The sequence below is a fragment of the Cnephaeus nilssonii genome (assembly GCF_951640355.1).
Source record: "Cnephaeus nilssonii genome assembly, chromosome: 16".
In the NCBI taxonomy this organism is placed as follows: Eukaryota; Metazoa; Chordata; class Mammalia; order Chiroptera; family Vespertilionidae; genus Cnephaeus; species Cnephaeus nilssonii.
The window spans coordinates 61,803,024-61,822,948 of NC_137087.1; the positions used below are offsets into that span (position 1 = coordinate 61,803,024).

At 56.8% G+C, this 19,925-nt stretch overlaps 3 protein-coding genes across 3 annotated transcripts; 1 reads left to right on the forward strand and 2 right to left on the reverse strand.

Annotated features, from left to right (window-relative positions):
* The first annotated feature begins 169 nt into the window (after nucleotides 1-169).
* Nucleotides 170-6,452, forward strand: LOC307112468 (ATPase PAAT-like). The gene is made up of 6 exons (XM_079793222.1): nucleotides 170-427; nucleotides 1,101-1,304; nucleotides 2,487-2,559; nucleotides 4,164-4,370; nucleotides 4,728-5,182; nucleotides 5,326-6,452. Exons 1-6 carry the CDS (start codon nucleotides 276-278, stop codon nucleotides 5,555-5,557), a joined length of 1,323 nt encoding a protein of 440 aa, XP_079649348.1. The 5' UTR covers nucleotides 170-275; the 3' UTR covers nucleotides 5,558-6,452.
* Nucleotides 6,453-6,592: 140 nt separating this feature from the next.
* On the reverse strand, nucleotides 6,593-10,233 carry LOC307112472 (protein FAM24A-like). Its single transcript, XM_079793228.1, has 2 exons — nucleotides 8,796-10,233; nucleotides 6,593-7,941 (listed from the first exon to the last, which is right to left on the reverse strand). The coding sequence occupies exons 1-2, from the start codon at nucleotides 8,903-8,905 to the stop codon at nucleotides 7,752-7,754; spliced, it is 300 nt and encodes a 99-aa protein (XP_079649354.1). The 5' UTR covers nucleotides 8,906-10,233; the 3' UTR covers nucleotides 6,593-7,751.
* Nucleotides 10,234-11,450: 1,217 nt separating this feature from the next.
* On the reverse strand, nucleotides 11,451-18,781 carry LOC307112598 (ATPase PAAT-like). The gene is made up of 6 exons (XM_079793365.1): nucleotides 18,555-18,781; nucleotides 17,600-17,803; nucleotides 16,565-16,634; nucleotides 14,753-14,959; nucleotides 13,941-14,395; nucleotides 11,451-13,797 (listed from the first exon to the last, which is right to left on the reverse strand). Exons 1-6 carry the CDS (start codon nucleotides 18,704-18,706, stop codon nucleotides 13,566-13,568), a joined length of 1,320 nt encoding a protein of 439 aa, XP_079649491.1. The 5' UTR covers nucleotides 18,707-18,781; the 3' UTR covers nucleotides 11,451-13,565.
* Nucleotides 18,782-19,925: the final 1,144 nt, after the last annotated feature.

The window sequence follows — 19,925 nt, forward strand, 5'->3', positions numbered from 1 at the left end:
GGCCGCCGGGCTCCGCTGCCCGTCCCTGACCTGACTGACAGGTGGGAGGGCCGAGTCACTGTCGGCGGCGCCTTCACGCCGCGCGTGGGCAGCCGGCACGCGCCCGCGCTGCTACCGAACTGGGTCTCGCCCCCGAGGAGCCCGAGGCCGCGGCTGCTGGGTTTGCCGCCGGCCCAGCCGGAAGTTGCTGGGCGTCGTCCCCTCCCGCTCGGCCCCGCCGGAAACCGGAGCTCCGGAAGAGAGGTTCCGGGCCGGCCGGGCCTGGCGGTGGCCGAATGGAGACCGAGACGGAGGACGAGCGATCGGCCAGACACCCCACGCTGGCCTCTTCCTGGGATGCCGCGTGCGGGGCCCTGGGCCGGAGCCTCCGTGTCCGCCGAGCCCAGGACTCGGACTGGGATGAGCTGCTGGCGCCGCCTTCTTCGGGGTGCGCTGGGCCGGCGGGGACGGGTGGCGGCCACGCTCCGGGGGGAGGTGTGAGGGGACTTGGGGCCGAGAGGGGAGAGCGTCCGGGCCCGGGGTCCGGGAGCCCAGCTGGGGACGGGCTGTGCGGGGAGCCGGGCAAGACCCGCGAGGGGTGGGGCCGGGGGCGGGAGGGTGGGGCGGCTCCGCGCGAGGCGCCGGGCACGGGGCGGGGGACCTGGACTCGGGGTTCCAGACGCTCCCGCCCTGGGTCCTCGGGTCAGCCCTGCAGGCCCCTGTGCCCCCCGACCTCCGCCTCTGGCCCCCAACGGACAGAACCCTCCTGTGGCCCAAGAGGCGGAAAAAGGTTCCCAGCCCTCGGGAGTCTCCCTCCTCGAAATTTGGAACAAGAAACATCTTTTTGTCCTTAATTCATTCTGCGCCCTGCCTCTGACCTGGTGTTGTGTTCACAGTCCGTGTCCAGTGAAAGTATTTATTTACCTGGAGAGAATGGAAGGTGGAGGTGAGGGAAATAGGGTGGGAGCCTGGGTCTGAACACCAGGTCCTGTGAACTGTCCCCGCAAAGCTCGGACCCCGAAGGCAAAGGGCAGTGAATGAGACGTCAGCCCCGGGGCCTCATCGGTGGGGCAGCAGCGTGGGCAGGGGCCACACTGATTGATCTGTCCCTTTCTCCTCAGCCGGGACCTGGTGAGTCTGAAAAGGAGCCGGAAGAGCCCGGATGAAGAGCCCTGCTTCCTGTCCCTGAGCTGCGGCCCGAGTGGAGGTGAAGAAGTCGTTTCTGTTGGCATTTTAAGTTCAGCAAGAAATATGGAAGTGTACTTAGGCGAGGAGTACTGTGGCACCAGTAGGGGCAGGAGTGTTGGTAATGTGCTGGATTCCAGGTTTGTGCCTCACGCGTGTGCAGCGTTCTTCTGAAGGAGGGTTTCTGGCAAGACCTCTTGCTTCTCTGACATTGGCCTCGGACTTTAGTGGGGAGCAGCCGTGGGAGTTCAGGCCTGGGGCTCCTGGGGACAGTCTGGGGCAGCCCTGTTGCCTTAGCAACTGGAACCTGACGCTGGTGGAAGGGAGGTGAGCTGGTGAGGGTCCCAGCCAGCGCCTGGAAGAGGTTTCTTCTCTGTTTCCCTTAACTCACAGGGTTTGTTTCCAAACATTATCTGTCCATCAGCCTGGAACTTTGAACGTACCTTCTTGAAGGAAGCCCTTTACAAACAGTGCGGGAGCCCAGCACTGCCATTCCAGCATACCTACCCTGGGGTTAGGCCTTTTTATTTCCGAGAGGAAGGGAGTGGGAGACAGAGAAGCATCAATGATGAGAGAGTATCATTGATTGGCTGCCTCCTGCACGCCCCCTACTGGGGATCTAGCCCGAAACCCAGGCATGTGCCCTTGACTGGAATCAAACCCGGGCCCCTTCAGTCTGCAGGCCTATGCTCTAACCACTGAGCAAAACCAGCTAAGGCCCATTATTATGATTTTTTTTTTCTGAGTTTTTGCAACGATCCTGTCCTAATTTTTCTTTTATGTAACTCAAAATATGAACTGTTTTATATACCATACATGTTGGAAGTAGTAGATATGTTCGTTGAGCTTTACAATATGCTGTGCTAAATGATTATACATTTGTTACCAAGTTTATTTCTCTCATAAGCTGGTAGGTGGTCGGTGTAGTCTGTCCCCCCCGCAGTTTCCTAGGAAGCCACCACCCTCATGCCTCACCGGGAAAACCATCTCAGGAGAAGCATTGTCCTGGAACCCCTTATTTTTAAATGTGACCATTAACAGTGCTCATGTTCTCAACCAGGGTGGCTCACGGGTTGAGCTTTGACCCAGGATCCAAGAGGTCCCGGTTTGATTCCAGGTCAGGGCAAAAGCCCAAGTTGTGGGCTCGATCCCCAGTCGGGGGCGTGCAGGAAGCAGCTGATCTATGATTCTCTCATCAATGATGTTTCTATCTCTCTCCTCTTCCTCTCTCTGAAATGAAGGGGGGAAAAAATGTATCATTTTAAATAAAGTGATGAATGTCTGACATTTTTTAAAAATCAATTTTTATTATTTTCTTATAGTGAGCATGGAAAGATTATTTTGTACAAAAAATTTCTAAAATTGGAGTCCGCTGCACATGCTTGTAAAATAAAGGTAAGTCGTGACTAGATTTGAACTAAGTTGAAAACTACAGTTGATTTGTACGGTGCACGTTCATTTTATGTTGGGTTAGTAATTCTCAATGTTCTCCCTTTAAAACTGGCCCATTTATTAGCTACGGCAATGCCATGTCATGGACTAGTGTTAACAGTTAATGCTGCTGTGCTCTTCGGCTTTGGGAAACTCAGTTAAAAATCATTTTTATTTTGATATAAAACTTACGTGCCAAGAAAACCACAAGCAGACTGGGGACCAAAATACTGAGAAAAAGACCCAGGTAGGGGAGTTGCAGACCAGGGCACCACGAAGTTAGAGCGATCTGGCCAGCTGCCTGCAGCAGGGAACGGGGCTGCGGTGAAGTGGTCAGTCTGCGGGAGGGGCCGCGAGCTGGAAACCTGGGCCCGCCTGTCCGGGGGCTGGAGCGGATGTCCCACCGCTGAGCCCCAGCCTCGTGGGCAGGACTGGGAGCTGGAGGAAAGAAACCCTCGGGTGGTTTCCATCCTGCAATCCTGTGCTGGCTGTGACTTACAGATGATGGGATCGGTCATTCCAGGGTGTGGTTTTAGAGGTATAGACGTGTTCATAGCTTCTGAAGCCGCTTAAGTAAGGTGATTCAGTCATTGAAAACATTTTGAGTGCCTATTGCTGCCACATACTGTATTAGGCACTTAGGAATCAGCAGTCATAAAATAAATTGCAACAAAGCCCTCGTGTTAATGTTACAGCGGGCAAGACATAAGTAGGTTCAATGTGCAAAATACATTCTGTGTGATAGTGAGAAAGCCGTAGGGATTAAAAAGCAGAGAGGGTACTGTGGAGGTGGGAGTGTGGGTGTGGAAGTGCAGTGAGGTGGCGACTTCATGGTTGATGACAATCACGTTGGTGCCGCAGAGGGTTAGATCAGCTGAGGGCTGTGAGCCCTGGGGGGGTCTCGGAAGTTGGAAGGACGTGCAGTGCAAAGGGCCTTCCTTCAGGGAGATGTTTGCTTCGTGTGGGGCTTCTTCTGGGCCAACCGTATATTAAAGTTAAAATGAGGATAATAGGGATGCATGTTTTGAGCACTTTCTCAGTGGTGGATACTGGAAATTTTACCACTGATCGTCATCATAGCAACCACAGGAAATCCACACACACACACACACACACACAGTCTAAATCCTCTTCCCTTCCCACTGAGCGGCTGTGTTGTCCAGACCACACAGGGAACGTGTTTGGTTCAAGTGTGGGCGACATGGGCAGCATAAAGCATTGGACACCATTCACTATTTCAGCAAACACTGCCTGGGCTCTGGCCAGCCGGCTCTGTATTAAATAGGATTAAAGCCACTTGCAGTACATTAAGCCGTCAGATTGGAATGGTTTATCTTGGATTCCTCACCTAAGTATGTAAAACGTTATTTGACACGTGACTGTTTAGTGTGAAAAGGACTTTTTTATTTAAATGGTTGAGTATTCTTCAGACTATCACTATTCTAGCGAAACGCAAGTGAACTTTTAGACTTGACGGCTTCACTGTTCCTTCGGTAACAGCAGGAAGTGACCTGCAGTGGGATTAGTGTTCCATGTTGTTACTCTCCCGAACTTCTGTTTTGTGCCAGTTGCTCTCCTTTGGTGAAAAGCCGTGTGTGTTCGTCAGTAAAGTGGTGGCGCACGTGCGGCCCGTCCCGGCGAAGTCTCCCACCAGCTGTCCTGCTCTGGGGTCCAGGGTGGACCTGGAGAGGGTCCACACCATGGTGGCGGCCATGGGGTCCACGCTGTCGCCTGGAGCTCAGCAGCTGATGAGTCTGGTCAGGTTCCAGCAGCAGGTGCGTTTTACTTCCCTACGTCAAGAAGGAAATATTAACTATGCCAGCGCAGCTTAACTGAGTGTGCTAGTACTGATTTTAGTATTTTCTGGAGGAAAAACCACAGTCAAGTGATTAAAAGCCCGGACTGGAATCGGGTGGCCGGGTCGCGTCCTGGTTCCGCCACTCACTAGCTGTGTGACCTTGGCCAAGTGACCGTAACCTCGGTCTCCTCAGCTTGCTGGTGGCAGGCATTGCCGCTGCCTTCATGGAGGTGTCGAGGACCCAATGGGACAATGCCCGGCCTGATTCTAAATTACTGCCAACTTTCGCTCGGTCATTGCTGTTCGTTCACAGCACTATTCCCTGTTCCCTCAGCGCTGCATTCCCCTGGGGGAGCAGCTGCAGGCGGTTTTGGGGAGCGCTGCCTGCAAGCGAGTGCTGGGCCTGCGGGCCTCGGCGGCGCCCTCGGGAGCCTGCGACAGGCCGAACTGCGCACCTGCCCCCCTCAGAGCCGGGCTGACATCGGGACGCGGGACTGAAGACGTGAAAGCTCCCCGGGATGAGAGCGCACAGCCCCCCGGGGGAGGGCACCCCGCCCCCCTCGGAGGGTGGGACATTGCGCCCCAGAGCCATCCTCTCCCCGGGAGGGACCTTCAGCTCTCGGCGTCCTTCTTACCAAAGAGAGCGAGTGACAGCCCCGGGGCCCCTGCCCCCGAGCTGCTGCCCATCCTCCAGGATGTGTGCGGTCAGGTGCGCCGTCTCCGTGGGGCACAGAGCGCTGCGTGGCCGGGACACGTCCCCACGCCCAGCGAAGGCGGCGTTGGTGCCGGGTAAGTCTTCCATGGGGACTCGGGGCGGCGGAGGGACTAACAGGGACACAGCAGGCTGCTGGTTGCCGGCTGGTTGTCTCGGTGGCTGTTTTGTTAGCATTTTCGCGGTGATTGTCGTGTTTGGTCTTTCACTTCACTCTTAGGATGGGAGAGCCCGCCTGCTCCTACCTGGAGAAGATTCTGTCTAAGAAGCTGGAGCTGATGGAGCGGAGACTGACGGACTACCTGGACGAGCGGCTGCGCGCCCTGCAGGAGCACATCGACGGCAAGGTGGCGCTGCTGGCGCGCTCGCTGCAGAGCCCCGGCTCCCCGCCCCCGGGGCTGCCGCTCACACACTGTGACTCTGGGGACGGACTCTCCAACGGAGAGAGATAGGCGCTCCGCGGGCGCCGTGCATGCAGATATTTATGACCTATTTATTACAACGCAGCCCAAAGCTCAGAGCAAGTGTTTCTGTCATTGAGGATCAGCATCCTACTTGCATCAAGTGACCTCAGCGTTCGTTTCCCTGTGCTTGTGACGTGACCCCGTGATGTGACCCCGGGCCGCCCCTGAGAGCGGATGACCTTCCCTGTGCTTGTGACGTGACCCCGTGACCCCTAAGAGCGGATGACCTTCCCTGTGCTTGTGTCGTGACCCCATGACGTGACCCTGTGCCTGAGTGTGGGCGGGATCGGGTCAGGAGTTGTTTTGTGTGCAGAGTTCGCTCTCACAGAGATCTGTGTCCCGCGGTGGTGTTTAGGTGTTGAAGATGGTTAAGGACTTCCCTGCAGTGTGTGTGACAGAACTGTGTGTTTGTCCATGAAAGGCCTTATTTCCTCATCGTAGGAGGGAGGAACGGTGCTCAGAGGACTTGGTGACTGTTTTCTCTTTCTCTTGCGAAGTTGGAACCTCTGGGCCCGTGGACTTGCACTGGCGTTGCCGCCCTGAGGACAGGGCAGGCGGCCTCTGCAGACCGGGACGGCCGTGGCGTTGGCTCCCTTGTGTCGCGGTGACGGGGCAGGAAAGCGGCGCCTCTCCGTGGAGGCTGTCGCTGTAGATTTATGTGGGACGGGAAGCGAGGGCATTACCTTGTTTTATCTCCATCCACCGCAAAGCACGGACTCCCCTGCCAGCTGGTGCCGCTGCCCCGCGCCCTGGGCTGGGGGAGGCGTGTGGCGAGGAGGTGGCAGTGCTCGGTGCCGGCCGCATCGTTGGGAAGTGTAACTGTTGCATGTGCTGAAGGTGATGTATTTGCATCTGAAATTAAATGCGTCCATTTTGGAAACCACGGAAGTGAAGAGAAGTGCTTTATTTTCCTTGGGTCTCTGCGTGGGAACCTGCTCCACTTCCTGATCCTGTGCAGGGACACGGGCAGCCACCTTCCCGGTCTTCCCTCGTTTGGGGCGTTCACGGCGGGCGTAGCTACAGGTGTGTTTCCTTTGTCCTTCTCTAGAGTTCTCTCACCTCAAGTTGACCCCGTCAGTTAAGTTTTACAGCTTCCGGTGTGCACTGTCTTCATTGATTTAGAAAACGCCTCCCAAGGTGGCAGCCACGGCACCACGCTCAGCACGGACCACGGACCACGGACAAACATACGTGCAGGTGGTGGAAAGCCAGTGCTCGCTCCGCCCACGCGTGTTGGGAAGGAAATAGAACCGCGCAGCGGTGTCACAGCCATCTCACAGGGAGCGTTCCAGCCTGAATGGAGCGTGTTGGTGGCTTCCCTGCGTGGGCGGTGAAGTCTGCACGTTAGGACTCGGATCGCATCTCCGCTGGCAGCGAGCAGCTGGTCCCAGGCCCGGGGGTGAGCCCGGAAGCCCCTTACCTGGCCCAGGTTTCATCTCTGCCTCGTCCACAGCTCCGCCTGCCCTGCGCCCAGGACTCTCCCCTTCCCCTTCCCCTCCTGCTGACCCGGACCTGCTGTGCCCTGGCCCCTGCTGTGAGGAGCCAGTGCTGCCAGGGGAGGGTCCCCCTCCGGAAACCCTGTCCCTCCAGAGCCAGCGTCTGGCTCCAGGTCAGGAGAGACAGACGCCTGGACGGACAGCAGGCCCTCCAGTCAGCAGGGGCCAAGGCTGGGAATCTGTCCTGAGTCCTTGTCGAGTCCAAACGGAAGGCGTCGGTTCCCGGGTCTCAGGGGCTGCACACAACCAAACCCAAGCAGGACTTTCCGCCGGAAACGTTTGTCTCGTTCAGAGACGTATTTCCCTGTCGCTGAGGCTGCTAGGAAGCTATCGTCTAAAATCAGTTTTCTGATGCTTTTGGTTTTCATCCCAAACACCCAGCACAACGCTGCCCTCCTGTCACATCGTCCACGTGCCTTTTTAGTCCTTACTCTCGCCCGCCTGACGCTGCAACGCGACATCACAAGCCGGTTGCTCCACGTCCCCAAGAGGGTGATGCACAAGTTGAAGTACATGGATCACTAACGACATCAAACATCCCCAAGGCTAGAGGGTTCTTTCAATTCTGCGTTTATTCAAAAGCACACGAACGTCCTATAGCACATAACAAGGGGAACACGATAAAACATCTCGAATAAAACATTCTGCTAAGAAAGGTCGCTCCTGCGGGCGCCGTGCCCGCCGCGTCAGAGCCCCTCGCTCACGTCGCAGAAGCCGGGCGGCAGGGACTTGGTGTCGGCACACAGCTGACACTCGTCATAGAGCTGGAGGCTGGGGTAGCAGCCGGCGGTGATGGACGAGGCCGCGGCGATCTTGTCCCTGGTGACCGTGGACGGGTAACTTTTTAAGACCAGACACACCGGTAGCTTTGGAGCTCTTAAGGAGAGACAGACACAGGAGGGGTTAGAAACCTCTCGGCCGTCCGTGGCCGCGTCGGAACGGAGGTCTGGGGGGCCCAGCTGCGAGGAAAGCTCTGCCCTGGCCCAGGCTCCCGTGCCACGTGCTCTCCAAGACACCAGCAACGCCAGCTCAGATCCAGCACGGGGAGCGGGGCTGCCCATGTGGTGCCCGGGGGCTGAGGCCCCAAGTGCGGAGCCCGGGTGGGGCAGGCGCCCGTCAGCTGCCCGGGTTCTGGAATTGACCGAGTGCACGGCCTCCCTCCCTAGAACGGAGCGCCCCGGCTTCGGACAGCGAACCTCCCACATTTGAAGGGTCCTCTCCCCACAACTGAATGACCTGTCTGAGCTCCCCTCCCTCTTCTGTCCCCTGGATCTTCGACAGCTCCGCTCCCCACTCCTCCAGGCACCTCCCTGTCCCAAGGCCACGGGCAATGGAGGAGGGAACCCCAGGAGCTCTGGGCTCGGGCAGGGGAGACCAACCGAGCCCGGCCTTGGGGGAACTGAGGCAGAGGCGCGCGCCTGCCCCGTGGTCATCCGTCTGCAGCGCCCGGGACACAGGCAGGGCCAGCCAGTGAGTCCCCGCGGAGGGGCAGCTCCCCGAGGCCCCGGGCAGCAGACACCGCTGACCCTAGCCGCCCGCCGGGAACCTCCCTGTGAGCTCACAGCCCAGCCCCGCGGGGAAGCGGCCAGGATTCCGTGCTCACCTGCCTCTGCCTTCTCCCAGCTGCCCCGTGCCTGGCCCCCAGGGGGCGGCCCAGGGCAGGGCGGCCGGGCTCCAGCTCGGCCCAGGTGCTCGTGCCAGTGGGTAGCCACTCTTACCACGTCACTTACTTCAATATGCCCGTCAGTTTGAAGAGAAGGCTGGTGACACAGAACATCAGCAGGACTATGGCGATCAGCAAGCCAACCCCGATGGCGGTCATAATCTTGATGTCAAACATCTTACAGGCGCCTGGGCAGAGCGGTGCAGGGTGGGACTGTGGCTCCCTGCCCCCAGCCCGGCGCAGCCTCCGTGTCCTCCCGGGAAGGAAGAAGGAAGCCCCACCACAGAGCCTCCTGCCTGTAAAACACGGACGGTCTCCCAGGGAGGCCGAGGGCCCAGCCGCCCGGCCACGTGGGGGTAGAGGCTTTATTCGCGGATGGAAAGGGACTGAAATGCAGGCAGAAGGAAGGAAACAGGACAGACGGCGGGAAGGGCTTTCTCTCCCTCTCGCAGGCGGTAACGTGCAGCCAGCGGTGAGTACCCAGCAGGCCGCACGGGAGCACGTGGCTTGACTCCCAACGCCTGGGTCTCGTGAAATACCCTCGCTGAGAGTCCGGACTGCCCCTTGCTGCTCATCAAACTAAAACTGTCCTGAGAACATGACTAAGGACATGACTCTTCCCCACCTGCCATGCTTCCCAGCTCAGCACAAGCAAACCCACTTGCCGTGCCGTTTTCGGGAAAAAGGCCTTTACTTGTCCGACAATTGTCGTGCCGCCTCATGGCTTAAGGGGATTGTCGGCGCCCTTGTCACTACGAGAGCATGGGCCTTTCTGCCATTTCCTCCCAAATCTTCCCAGGAAATTCCATTTGGCTGGAATAAGCAATTGGTTTAATTTAACACTGACATGAGAACTACGACCCAGGAAGGAAGAACAAGCAATATGACTGCTGCCCGAGCGGTGTGGCTCAGCTGTTGAGGGTCATCCCTTGAATCGGTTCAATGGTTGACTCCAGGTCAGGGCTCATGCCTGGGAAGTGGGCTCAATTCCCAGTAGGGGGCAGCTGATGGATGATTCTCTTGATGTTTCTCTCTCTCTCCCTCTCCCTTCTTCTCAGAAATCAATAAAAAAAATGTTTAAAACAACAACATGACTGTCAAGCATCCTTGGTACAGGTAAACCCTCAGATAGGGCTAGCAGCCAACTAGAAAAAAAATGTATTTAAAGACCTTAGGAAACAAGTTATTTGATCAAAGCCATCGTGTGGTACCACACTGGACCTTACGGAGTAAAAGGCCGGGGAGGGTCGAGCCTGCACTGGAGGAGGAGGGAGCTATCGATTCATCCTGTGAGGAGTTCGGTCCGAGACTGAAGAGCTCACTTTAGAGGCCCAGCCATGGCCCAGCTCCACCTTCCGCGCCACGGGCTGTGACATCACCGCTCTGCCCCCGGCTCCGCCCTGAGGTTCTGAATTCTGCTCCATTGTACTTAGAGCTCAGCCCCCAGGAAGCAGAAATACTATTTTGAATCACTTAACTCTAAGTTTTTACCTTTCCAGGTTGTATTTCCCCTTATTTTCAGAATTTGATTGTTGACCAAAAGCAAGTTTAAGATTTCAATTTTACAATTAAAAGACAGAAATGTGGGGAGGCTAAAAACTCTTACTACTTAAAAGCTCAGTACTAGCCCTAGCTGGTTTGACTTAGTGGTTAGAGCATGGGCCCGTGGACTAAAGGGTCCCAGGTTCGACTGTGTCAAGGGCATGAACCTCGGTTGCAGGCTTACTCCCCGGCCTCAGTTGGCAACCAATCGATGCATCTCTTTCACATCAATGTTTCTCTCTGTCTCTCTCCCCCTCCCTCCACTTTCTCTAAAAAAGATAATCAATGGACTGCTAGATGATAATGAAGCTGAAAAATTCCTACCACATCGTGACGGCGTGATGTTTTATTTATTTACATTTGTGGCAATGCTGGTGTAAACAAACCTGCTTTTCCAGGTGTATAAAAGTACAGCACATGACTATGTACAGTACATAATACTTGATAATGACTATGTTACCAATTGATGTATTTATTACACTATAGTTGTTTATTTATTTAATATACTAGAGGCCCGGTGCACGAAATTCATGCATTGGGGTCCCCTCAGCCTCGCCTGCTCCCTCACAGTCTGGGACCCCTTGGGGGATGTCTGCCTGCTGGCTTAAGCCCGCTCCCCCTGGGGGTTGGGCCTAAGCCCGCAGTCAGACATCCCTCTTGCAGTCTGGGGGTCTCCCAGTCCAGAACCCTTCGCTCCTTACCGCCTGCCTGCAGCGGAGGGAGGAGAGGCTCCCACCACCACCGCTGCGCTCACCAGCTGTGAGCCTGGCTTCTGGCTGAGCGGTGCTCCCCTATGGGAGTGCACTGACCACCAGGGGGCAGCTCCCACATTGAGCATCTGCCCCCTGGGGGTCAGTGTGCGTCATAGCAACTGGTCGTTCCACTGTTTGGTCGATTTGCATATTATGCTTTTATTATATAGGATACTTGTTTATTTAATATACTAGAGGCCTGGTGCACAAAATTCGTGCACTCGAGGGGGGTGGGTCCTACAGCCCAGCCTGCACCCTCTCACAGTCCAGGAGCCCTCAGGGGATGTCCGACTGCCAGCTGTGGAGGTGGGAGAGGCTCCCACCACCACCACTGTGCTCGCCAGCCACGAGCCTGGCTTCTGGCTGAGCAGTGCTCCCCCTGTGGGAGTGCACTGACCACCAGGGGGCAGCTCCTGATTGAGCGTCTGCCCCCTGGTGGTCAGTGTGTGTCATAGCAACTGGTCGTTCCATTGATGGGCCGAAACTGGCTCTCTGACATCCCCCGAGGGGTCCCAGATTGTGCGAGGGCACAGGCCAGGTTGAGGGACCCCACTGGTGCACAATAGGGGGTGGAGAGGGAGGTTGGCCAGCCAGGGAGGGACCACGGGAGGGCTCCAGGTATGTCTGGCCCGTCTTGCTCAGTCCTGATCAGCCGGACCCCAGCAGTAAACTAACCTACCGGTCGGAGCATCTATCCCCTGGTGGTCAGTGCACGTCATAGCAAGTGGTTGAGAGGCCTTAGCATACATTAGCATACTACGCTTTAATTGGTTGCACGGCCAACCAGATAACCGGACACTTAGCATATTAGGCTTTTATTATATAGGATTTTTATTGATTTCAGAGAGAAAGGGAGAGGGAGACACAGAAACATCAATGATGAGAATCATTGATCAGCTGCCTCCTGCAAGTCCTACACAGGGGATCAAGCCCGCAACCTGGGCATGTGCCCTGACCGGGAATCAAACCGTGACTTCTTGGTTCCTGGGTCCAAGCTCAACCACTGAGCCATGCTGGCTGGGCCTATATTATACTTTTAATCATTATTTTAGCGTGTGCTCTACTTTAAAGAAAGTTTGATATGAACAGCAGCCACGTTACGCCAGCAGCAGCCTCATGTTTGTTGTTTCTGAGTCTCTTGATTGCATCCTTTTCTCTCGCGCTTGGTTTAGTCTCGTGTTGTTTTGCACAGGAACACACTGCGCAGGTGTGTAGCCAGGGGCCACAGGCTGGACCACGGAGCCCAGGTGTGCAGCAGGCTGTACCGTCCAGGCGTGTGTAGGTGCACCATCATGTTCACAATTGGACGAAACCACCCAAGGATGCCATTCCTCAGAGTGAGCCCTCAGCGTGCAGTGGGCACGACTGTGCTGACTGAATGTGACGGCCCTTCAGCACCAAGACGGGAAAGGGGAGGGGGGAGGGGGGCTTTCACATTTACTGGGACAGTAATGACGTAGGGAACACGTGCCATTCTTCCTGTTTAAGAAGACAGAACAGAAGAGCAGAAAGAGTGAGGAACACCAACACTTAGTGGACACCGACTCGTACAGACCAGGCTGTGCTGGGACATCGTGTCCAGAACATCACCACTTTATTCCCATTTTACTGTTTCTTGGATGCAAATACACCACCGTCAGCACATGCAACAGTTACGCTTCCTGACGGCGAGCTGCCACACGCCTCGCCCGTCGCGTACACCGAGCTTCAGCGCGGCAAGGGGCGTGCCCGCGGTTTCCGGGGGAGGGACAGCACAATATTCTCTCGTTCTGCGTCAACCACTAACCTAAATTATTCCAACAAAGCGGCCATTTCGATTTTACTCTCCTCCTGCAGCTACAGTAAGAACGAACGAAAACCAATGGCCCTAATGGACACTAATTTACAAATGCCAAACACAACTAGTTTCTTACTGAGACGAACAATTAAGCAAAGAAAAAACCAAATCTCTAACCATTTTCCCCATATCCCTAAAATATAAGGTCTTTTTATAAAACAGTGCATACTTCAAATACATTCACAATACACACCAATGAACTGAACTAGAAATCCTTAAATATTTAAAGACTTAAACACAGAAGTTTGTGTACATTTCTGTGAGAGCGAACAACTCTGCAAACAAAAATAACTCCTGACCCGATCCCGCGCACACTCAGGTACGGGGTCACGTCACAAGCACAGGGAAGGTCATCTGCTCTCAGGGGAGGACCGGGGGTCACGTCACGGGGGTCACGTCACGGGGTCAAGTCACAAGCACAGGGAAGGTCATCCGCTCTTAGGGGTCACGGGGTCACGTTACAAACACAGGAAGGTCATCCGCTCTCAGGGGTCACGTCACAAGCACAGGGAAGGTCATCCGCTCTCAGGGGCGGCCCGGGGGTCACGTCACGGGGTCACGTCACAAGCACAGGGAAACGAACGCTGAGGTCACTTGATGCAAGTAGGATGCTGATCCTCAATGACAGAAACACTTGCTCTGAGCTTTGGGCTGCGTTGTAATAAATAGGTCATAAATATCTGCATGCACGGCGCCCGCGGAGCGCCTATCTCTCTCCGTTGGAGAGTCCGTCCCCAGAGTCACAGTGTGTGAGCGGCAGCCCCGGGGGCGGGGAGCCGGGGCTCTGCAGCGAGCGCGCCAGCAGCGCCACCTTGCCGTCGATGTGCTCCTGCAGGGCGCGCAGCCGCTCGTCCAGGTAGTCCGTCAGTCTCCGCTCCATCAGCTCCAGCTTCTTAGACAGAATCTTCTCCAGGTAGGAGCAGGCGGGCTCTCCCATCCTAAGAGTGAAGTGAAAGACCAAACACGACAATCACCGCGAAAATGCTAACAAAACAGCCACCGAGACAACCAGCCAGCAACCAGCAGCCTGCTGTGTCCCTGTTAGTCCCTCCGCCGCCCCGAGTACCCATGGAAGACTTACCCGGCACCAACGCCGCCTTCGCTGGGTGTGGGGACGTGTCCCGGCCACGCGGTGCTCTGTGCCCCACGGAGACGGCGCACCTGACCGCACACATCCTGGAGGATGGGCAGCAGCTCGGGGGCAGGGGCCCCGAGGCTGTCACTCGCTCTCTTTGGTAAGAAAGACTCCAAGAGCTGAAGGTCCCTCCCAGGGAGAGGATGGCTCTGGGGCGCAATGTCCCACCCTCCGAGGGGGGCGGGGTGCCCTCCCCCGGGGGGCTGTGCGCTCTCATCCCGGGGAGCTTTCACGTCTTCAGTCCCGCGTCCTGACGTCAGTCCGGCTCTGAGGGGGGCAGGTGCGCAGGTCGGCCTGTCGCAGGCTCCCGAGGGCGCCGCCGAGGCCCGCAGGCCCAGCACTCGCTTGCAGGCAGCGCTCCCCAAAACCGCCTGCAGCTGCTCCCCCAGGGGAATGCAGCGCTGAGGGAACAGGGAATAGTGCTGTGAACGAACAGCAATGACCGAGCGAAAGTTGGCAGTAATTTAGAATCAGGCCGGGCATTGTCCCATTGGGTCCTCGACACCTCCATGAAGGCAGCGGCAATGACTGCCACCAGCAAGCTGAGGAGACCGAGGTTACGGTCACTTGGCCAAGGTCACACAGCTAGTGAGTGGCGGAACCAGGACGCGACCCGGCCACCCGATTCCAGTCCGGGCTTTTAATCACGTGACTGTGGATTTTCCTCCAGAAAATACTAAAATCAGTACTAGCACACTCAGTTAAGCTGCGCTGGCATAGTTAATATTTCCTTCTTGACGTAGGGAAGTAAAACGCACCTGCTGCTGGAACCTGACCAGACTCATCAGCTGCTGAGCTCCAGGTGACAGCGTGGACCCCATGGCCGCCACCATGGTGTGGACCCTCTCCAGGTCCACCCTGGACCCCAGAGCCGGACAGCTGGTGGGAGACTTCGCCGGGACGGGCCGCACGTGCGCCACCACTTTACTGACGAACACACACGGCTTTTCACCAAAGGAGAGCAACTGGCACAAAACAGAAGTTCGGGAGAGTAACAACATGGAACACTAATCCTACTGCAGGTCACTTCCTGCTGTTACCGAAGGAACAGTGAAGCCGTCAAGTCTAAAAGTTCACTTACGTTTCGCTAGAATAGTGATAGTCTGAAGAATACTCAACCATTTAAATAAAAGAGTCCTTTTCACACTAAACAGTCACGTGTCAAATAACGTTTTACATACTTAGGTGAGGAATCCAAGATAAACCATTCCAATCTGACGGCTTAATGTACTGCAAGTGGCTTTAATCCTACTTAATACAGAGCCGGCTGGCCAGAGCCCAGGCAGTGTTTGCTGAAATAGTGAATGGTGTCCAATGCTTTATGCTGCCCATGTCGCCCACACTTGAACCAAACACGTTCCCTGTGTGGTCTGGACGACACAGCCGCTCAGTGGGAAGGGAAGAGGATTTAGACTGTGTGTGTGTGTGTGTGTGTGTGGATTTCCTGTGGTTGCTATGATGACGATCAGTGGTAAAATTTCCAGTATCCACCACTGAGAAAGTGCTCAAAACATGCATCCCTATTGTCCTCATTTTAACTTTAATATACGGTTGGCCCAGAAGAAGCCCCACACGAAGCAAACATCTCCCTGAAGGAAGGCCCTTTGCACTGCACGTCCTTCCAACTTCCGAGACCCACCCCAGGGCTCACAGCCCTCAGCTGATCTAACCCTCTGCGGCACCAACGTGACTGTCATCAACCATGAAGTCGCCACCTCACTGCACTTCCACACCCACATTCCCACCTCCACAGTACCCTCTCTGCTTTTTAATCCCTACGGCTTTCTCACTATCACACAGAATGTATTTTGCACATTGAACCTACTTATGTCTTGCCCGCTGTAACATTAACACGAGGGCTTTGTTGCAATTTATTTTATGACTGCTGATTCCTAAGTGCCTAATACAGTATGTGGCAGCAATAGGCACTCAAAATGTTTTCAATGACTGAATCACCTTACTTAAGCGGCTTCAGAAGCTATGAACACGTCTATACCTCTAAAACCACACCCTGGAATGACCGATCCCATCATCTGTAAGTCACAGCCAGCACAGGATTGCAGGATGGAAACCACCCGAGGGTTTCTTTCCTCCAGCTCCCAGTCCTGCCCACGAGGCTGGGGCTCAGCGGTGGGACATCCGCTCCAGCCCCCGGACAGGCGGGCCCAGGTTTCCAGCTCGCGGCCCCTCCCGCAGACTGACCACTTCACCGCAGCCCCGTTCCCTGCTGCAGGCAGCTGGCCAGATCGCTCTAACTTCGTGGTGCCCTGGTCTGCAACTCCCCTACCTGGGTCTTTTTCTCAGTATTTTGGTCCCCAGTCTGCTTGTGGTTTTCTTGGCACGTAAGTTTTACATCAAAATAAAAATGTTTTTTAACTGAGTTTCCCAAAGCCGAAGAGCACAGCAGCATTAACTGTTAACACTAGTCCATGACATGGCATTGCCGTAGCTAATGAATGGGCCAGTTTTAAAGGGAGAACATTGAGAATTACTAACCCAACATAAAATGAATGTGCACCGTACAAATCAACTGTAGTTTTCAACTTAGTTCAAATCTAGTCACGACTTACCTTTATTTTACAAGCATGTGCAGCGGACTCCAATTTTAGAAATTTTTTGTATAAAATAATTTCTTGTTCACTGAAAATAAAAAATAAAAATTGACTTTTTTATTTTCACACGTTATCACTCTTTAAAATTGAGAAATTATTTAAAATGTTTAAAATTTATTCCTGAGAGAAGAAGGGAGAAGAGAGAGAGAGAAACATCAATGATGAGAGAGAATCCCTGAAGGACTGCCTCCTGACTGCCCTCTACTGGCGATGGAGCCTGCAAGGTATGCATGTGACCTCCCAGCTCATGGGTGGACCGATGCTCAACCACTAGCCACCCCGGTTGAGGACATTATCACTGTTAATGGTCACATTTAAAAATAAGGGGTTCCAGGACAATGCTTCTCCTGAGATGGTTTTCCCGGTGGGGCATGAGGTGGTGGCTTCCTAGGAAACTGCGGGGGGCGGGGGAGGGGGCAGACTACACCGACCACTTACCAGCTTATGAGAGAATTAAACTTGGTAACAAATGTATAATCATTTAGCACAGCATATTGTAAAGCTCAATGAACATATCTACTACTTCCAACATGCATGGTATATACAACAGTTCATATTTTGAGTTACATAAAAGAAAAATTAGGACAGGATCTTTGTAAAAACTCAGAAAAAGGCCTAACCCCAGGGTAGGTATGCTGGAATGGCAGTGCTGGGCTCCCGCACTGTTTGTAAAGGGCTTCCTTCAAGAAGGTACGTTCAAAGTTCCAGGCTGATGGACAGATAATGTTTGGAAACAAACCCTGTGAGTTAAGGGAAACAGAGAAGAAACCTCTTCCAGGCGCTGGCTGGGACCCTCACCAGCTCACCTCCCTTCCACCAGCGTCAGGTTCCAGTTGCTAAGGCAACAGGGCTGCCCCAGACTGTCCCCAGGAGCCCCAGGCCTGAACTCCCACGGCTGCTCCCCACTAAAGTCCGAGGCCAATGTCAGAGAAGCAAGAGGTCTTGCCAGAAACCCTCCTTCAGAAGAACGCTGCACACGCGTGAGGCACAAACCTGGAATCCAGCACATTACCAACACTCCTGCCCCTACTGGTGCCACAGTACTCCTCGCCTAAGTACACTTCCATATTTCTTGCTGAACTTAAAATGCCAACAGAAACGACTTCTTCACCTCCACTCGGGCCGCAGCTCAGGGACAGGAAGCAGGGCTCTTCATCCGGGCTCTTCCGGCTCCTTTTCAGACTCACCAGGTCCCGGCTGAGGAGAAAGGGACAGATCAATCAGTGTGGCCCCTGCCCACGCTGCTGCCCCACCGATGAGGCCCCGGGGCTGACGTCTCATTCACTGCCATTTGCTTCGGGGTCACACCCCCTCCAAGCAGCCAACACATGCTCAACACAGATTCACGGAGAAATGGCCATGTGAGCCCTGCCTGTCTTCTCAGCGGGTGGGCATCAGCGCAGAGACTGAGGTCGCGGGTCAAGGGCATGGACCTTGGTGGCAGGTTCAACCCGGGCCAAAAAAAAAAACCACGGAAAGAAACAATGGGGAAACACCCTCCTTTGAGGAATGGGGATTTCGGACATCGGGGTTTCCGTGCTCTCTCCCTAGATCATGGACACCTTCTTCAATCCCCTGTAATGCGGGCTGGGAACCTTTTTCCGCCTCTTGGGCCACAGGAGGGTTCTGTCCGTTGGGGGCCAGAGGCGGAGGCCGGGGGGCACAGGGGCCTGCAGGGCTGACCCGAGGACCCAGGGCGGGAGCGTCTGGAACCCCGAGTCCAGGTCCCCCGCCCCGTGCCCGGCGCCCCGCGCGCAGCCGCCCCGCCCTCCCGCCCGCGGCCCCACCCCTCGCGGGTCTCTCCCGGCTCCCCGCACAGCCCGTCCCCAGCTGGGCTCCCGGACCCCGGGCCCGGACGCTCTCCCCTCTCGGCCCCAAGTCCCCTCACACCTCCCCCCGGAGCGTGGCCGCCACGGAGCCGCCACCCGTCCCCGCCGGCCCAGCGCACCCCGAAGAAGGCGGCGCCAGCAGCTCATCCCAGTCCGAGTCCTGGGCTCGGCGGACACGGAGGCTCCGGCCCAGGGCCCCGCACGCGGCATCCCAGGAAGAGGCCAGCGTGGGGTGTCTGGCCGATCGCTCGTCCTCCGTCTCGGTCTCCATTCGGCCACCGCCAGGCCCGGCCGGCCCGGAACCTCTCTTCCGGAGCTCCGGTTTCCGGCGGGGCCGAGCGGGAGGGGACGACGCCCAGCAACTTCCGGCTCGTCCCCAGGGGCCTCAGGCTCCCGCAGGGAGAGAACCTAGTTCTGCAGCAGCGCATGCGCGTCTCGCCCGGATTCAGCAATGGATTCAAAACTCACCCTGAGGCCTCCAGGGCGGCGCATGCGCACTGACCGCTCCTCGGCTCCCGGGGGCACTATGCGCAGGCGCGGGGCGAGGCGCGCGGGAAGCAGGTGGGCTCGTCGACGTTTCCCGGGAAAGGCCCGTGGTGGCCGTCAGTGCTGGCCGCGGGGAGGGCTGGCAGTGAGTCCACGGAACGGCCGGCGGGCGGCGGGCGTCCGGGAGGCAGTGGAGCGCGTGGCGCGCGGACGGGCGGCGGCCGTGGGTGGGCTTTTCCTTCCCTCCCTCCCTCCGCCCACGCGGTCTCCCGGGGGCGGGGGGTGAGGCCGAGGCCGGGGCGCAGTCACCGTGAGGACCGGAGTGCCAGCCGCGGTTGCCCCGCGCTCCGGTCTCCGGAGGAAGGAGGAGCACTGCGGACCCGAGGGTTAAGCCCAAGCTCGGCAAGCTGCTGCCGGCGGGTCCCGACCCCGACTCCCGGGAGGGCCCCCGGGGCTGCCCGCGGCCTGCGGTCCGGGCCGGTGTGGCCCAAGCCTGCTGCTGTCTACCTGCCGTCACCCGGTTGGTGCCCCGGTGACCCGAGCCCCCTGCTCCCCGCTCCGCTCGCCTGGCTGCTGCAGGCCCTCCCCGCCCGGCACGCCTCCCGGAGCCTAAACCCCGGTGATTCCGCCTGGCGCTTCCGGTTCCGGTGGTGAGCTGCTCAGACCGCGGCCTGCCCGGCCTGCCGCCCGCCCGCCCTGTTCCCCGCTGGACCCGGCCCGCTGCCTGGCAAGCGAAGGCCTCTCGGCAGGGTGGTGGCGCTGGGCATGGCCATCCTGGCGGAGGGCGGACTGGGCGGCCAGGCGAGGGGAGACCTGGTGACCCCAGGGGTCTGCACCCCCGGCTCCTGCAAGAGCAGCAGAAGCGGGGCCTCGGTCTCCGGTGACGCAGATGCCACGGGGACAGGGAGGCGTAGGGTGTGGCCGGTGGCGGCCGTGAGAGAACTCACACCTGGAGAAGAGATGCAGGAGGAGGTGCATGTAATTTCCAAGAGAGGGGTACCGAG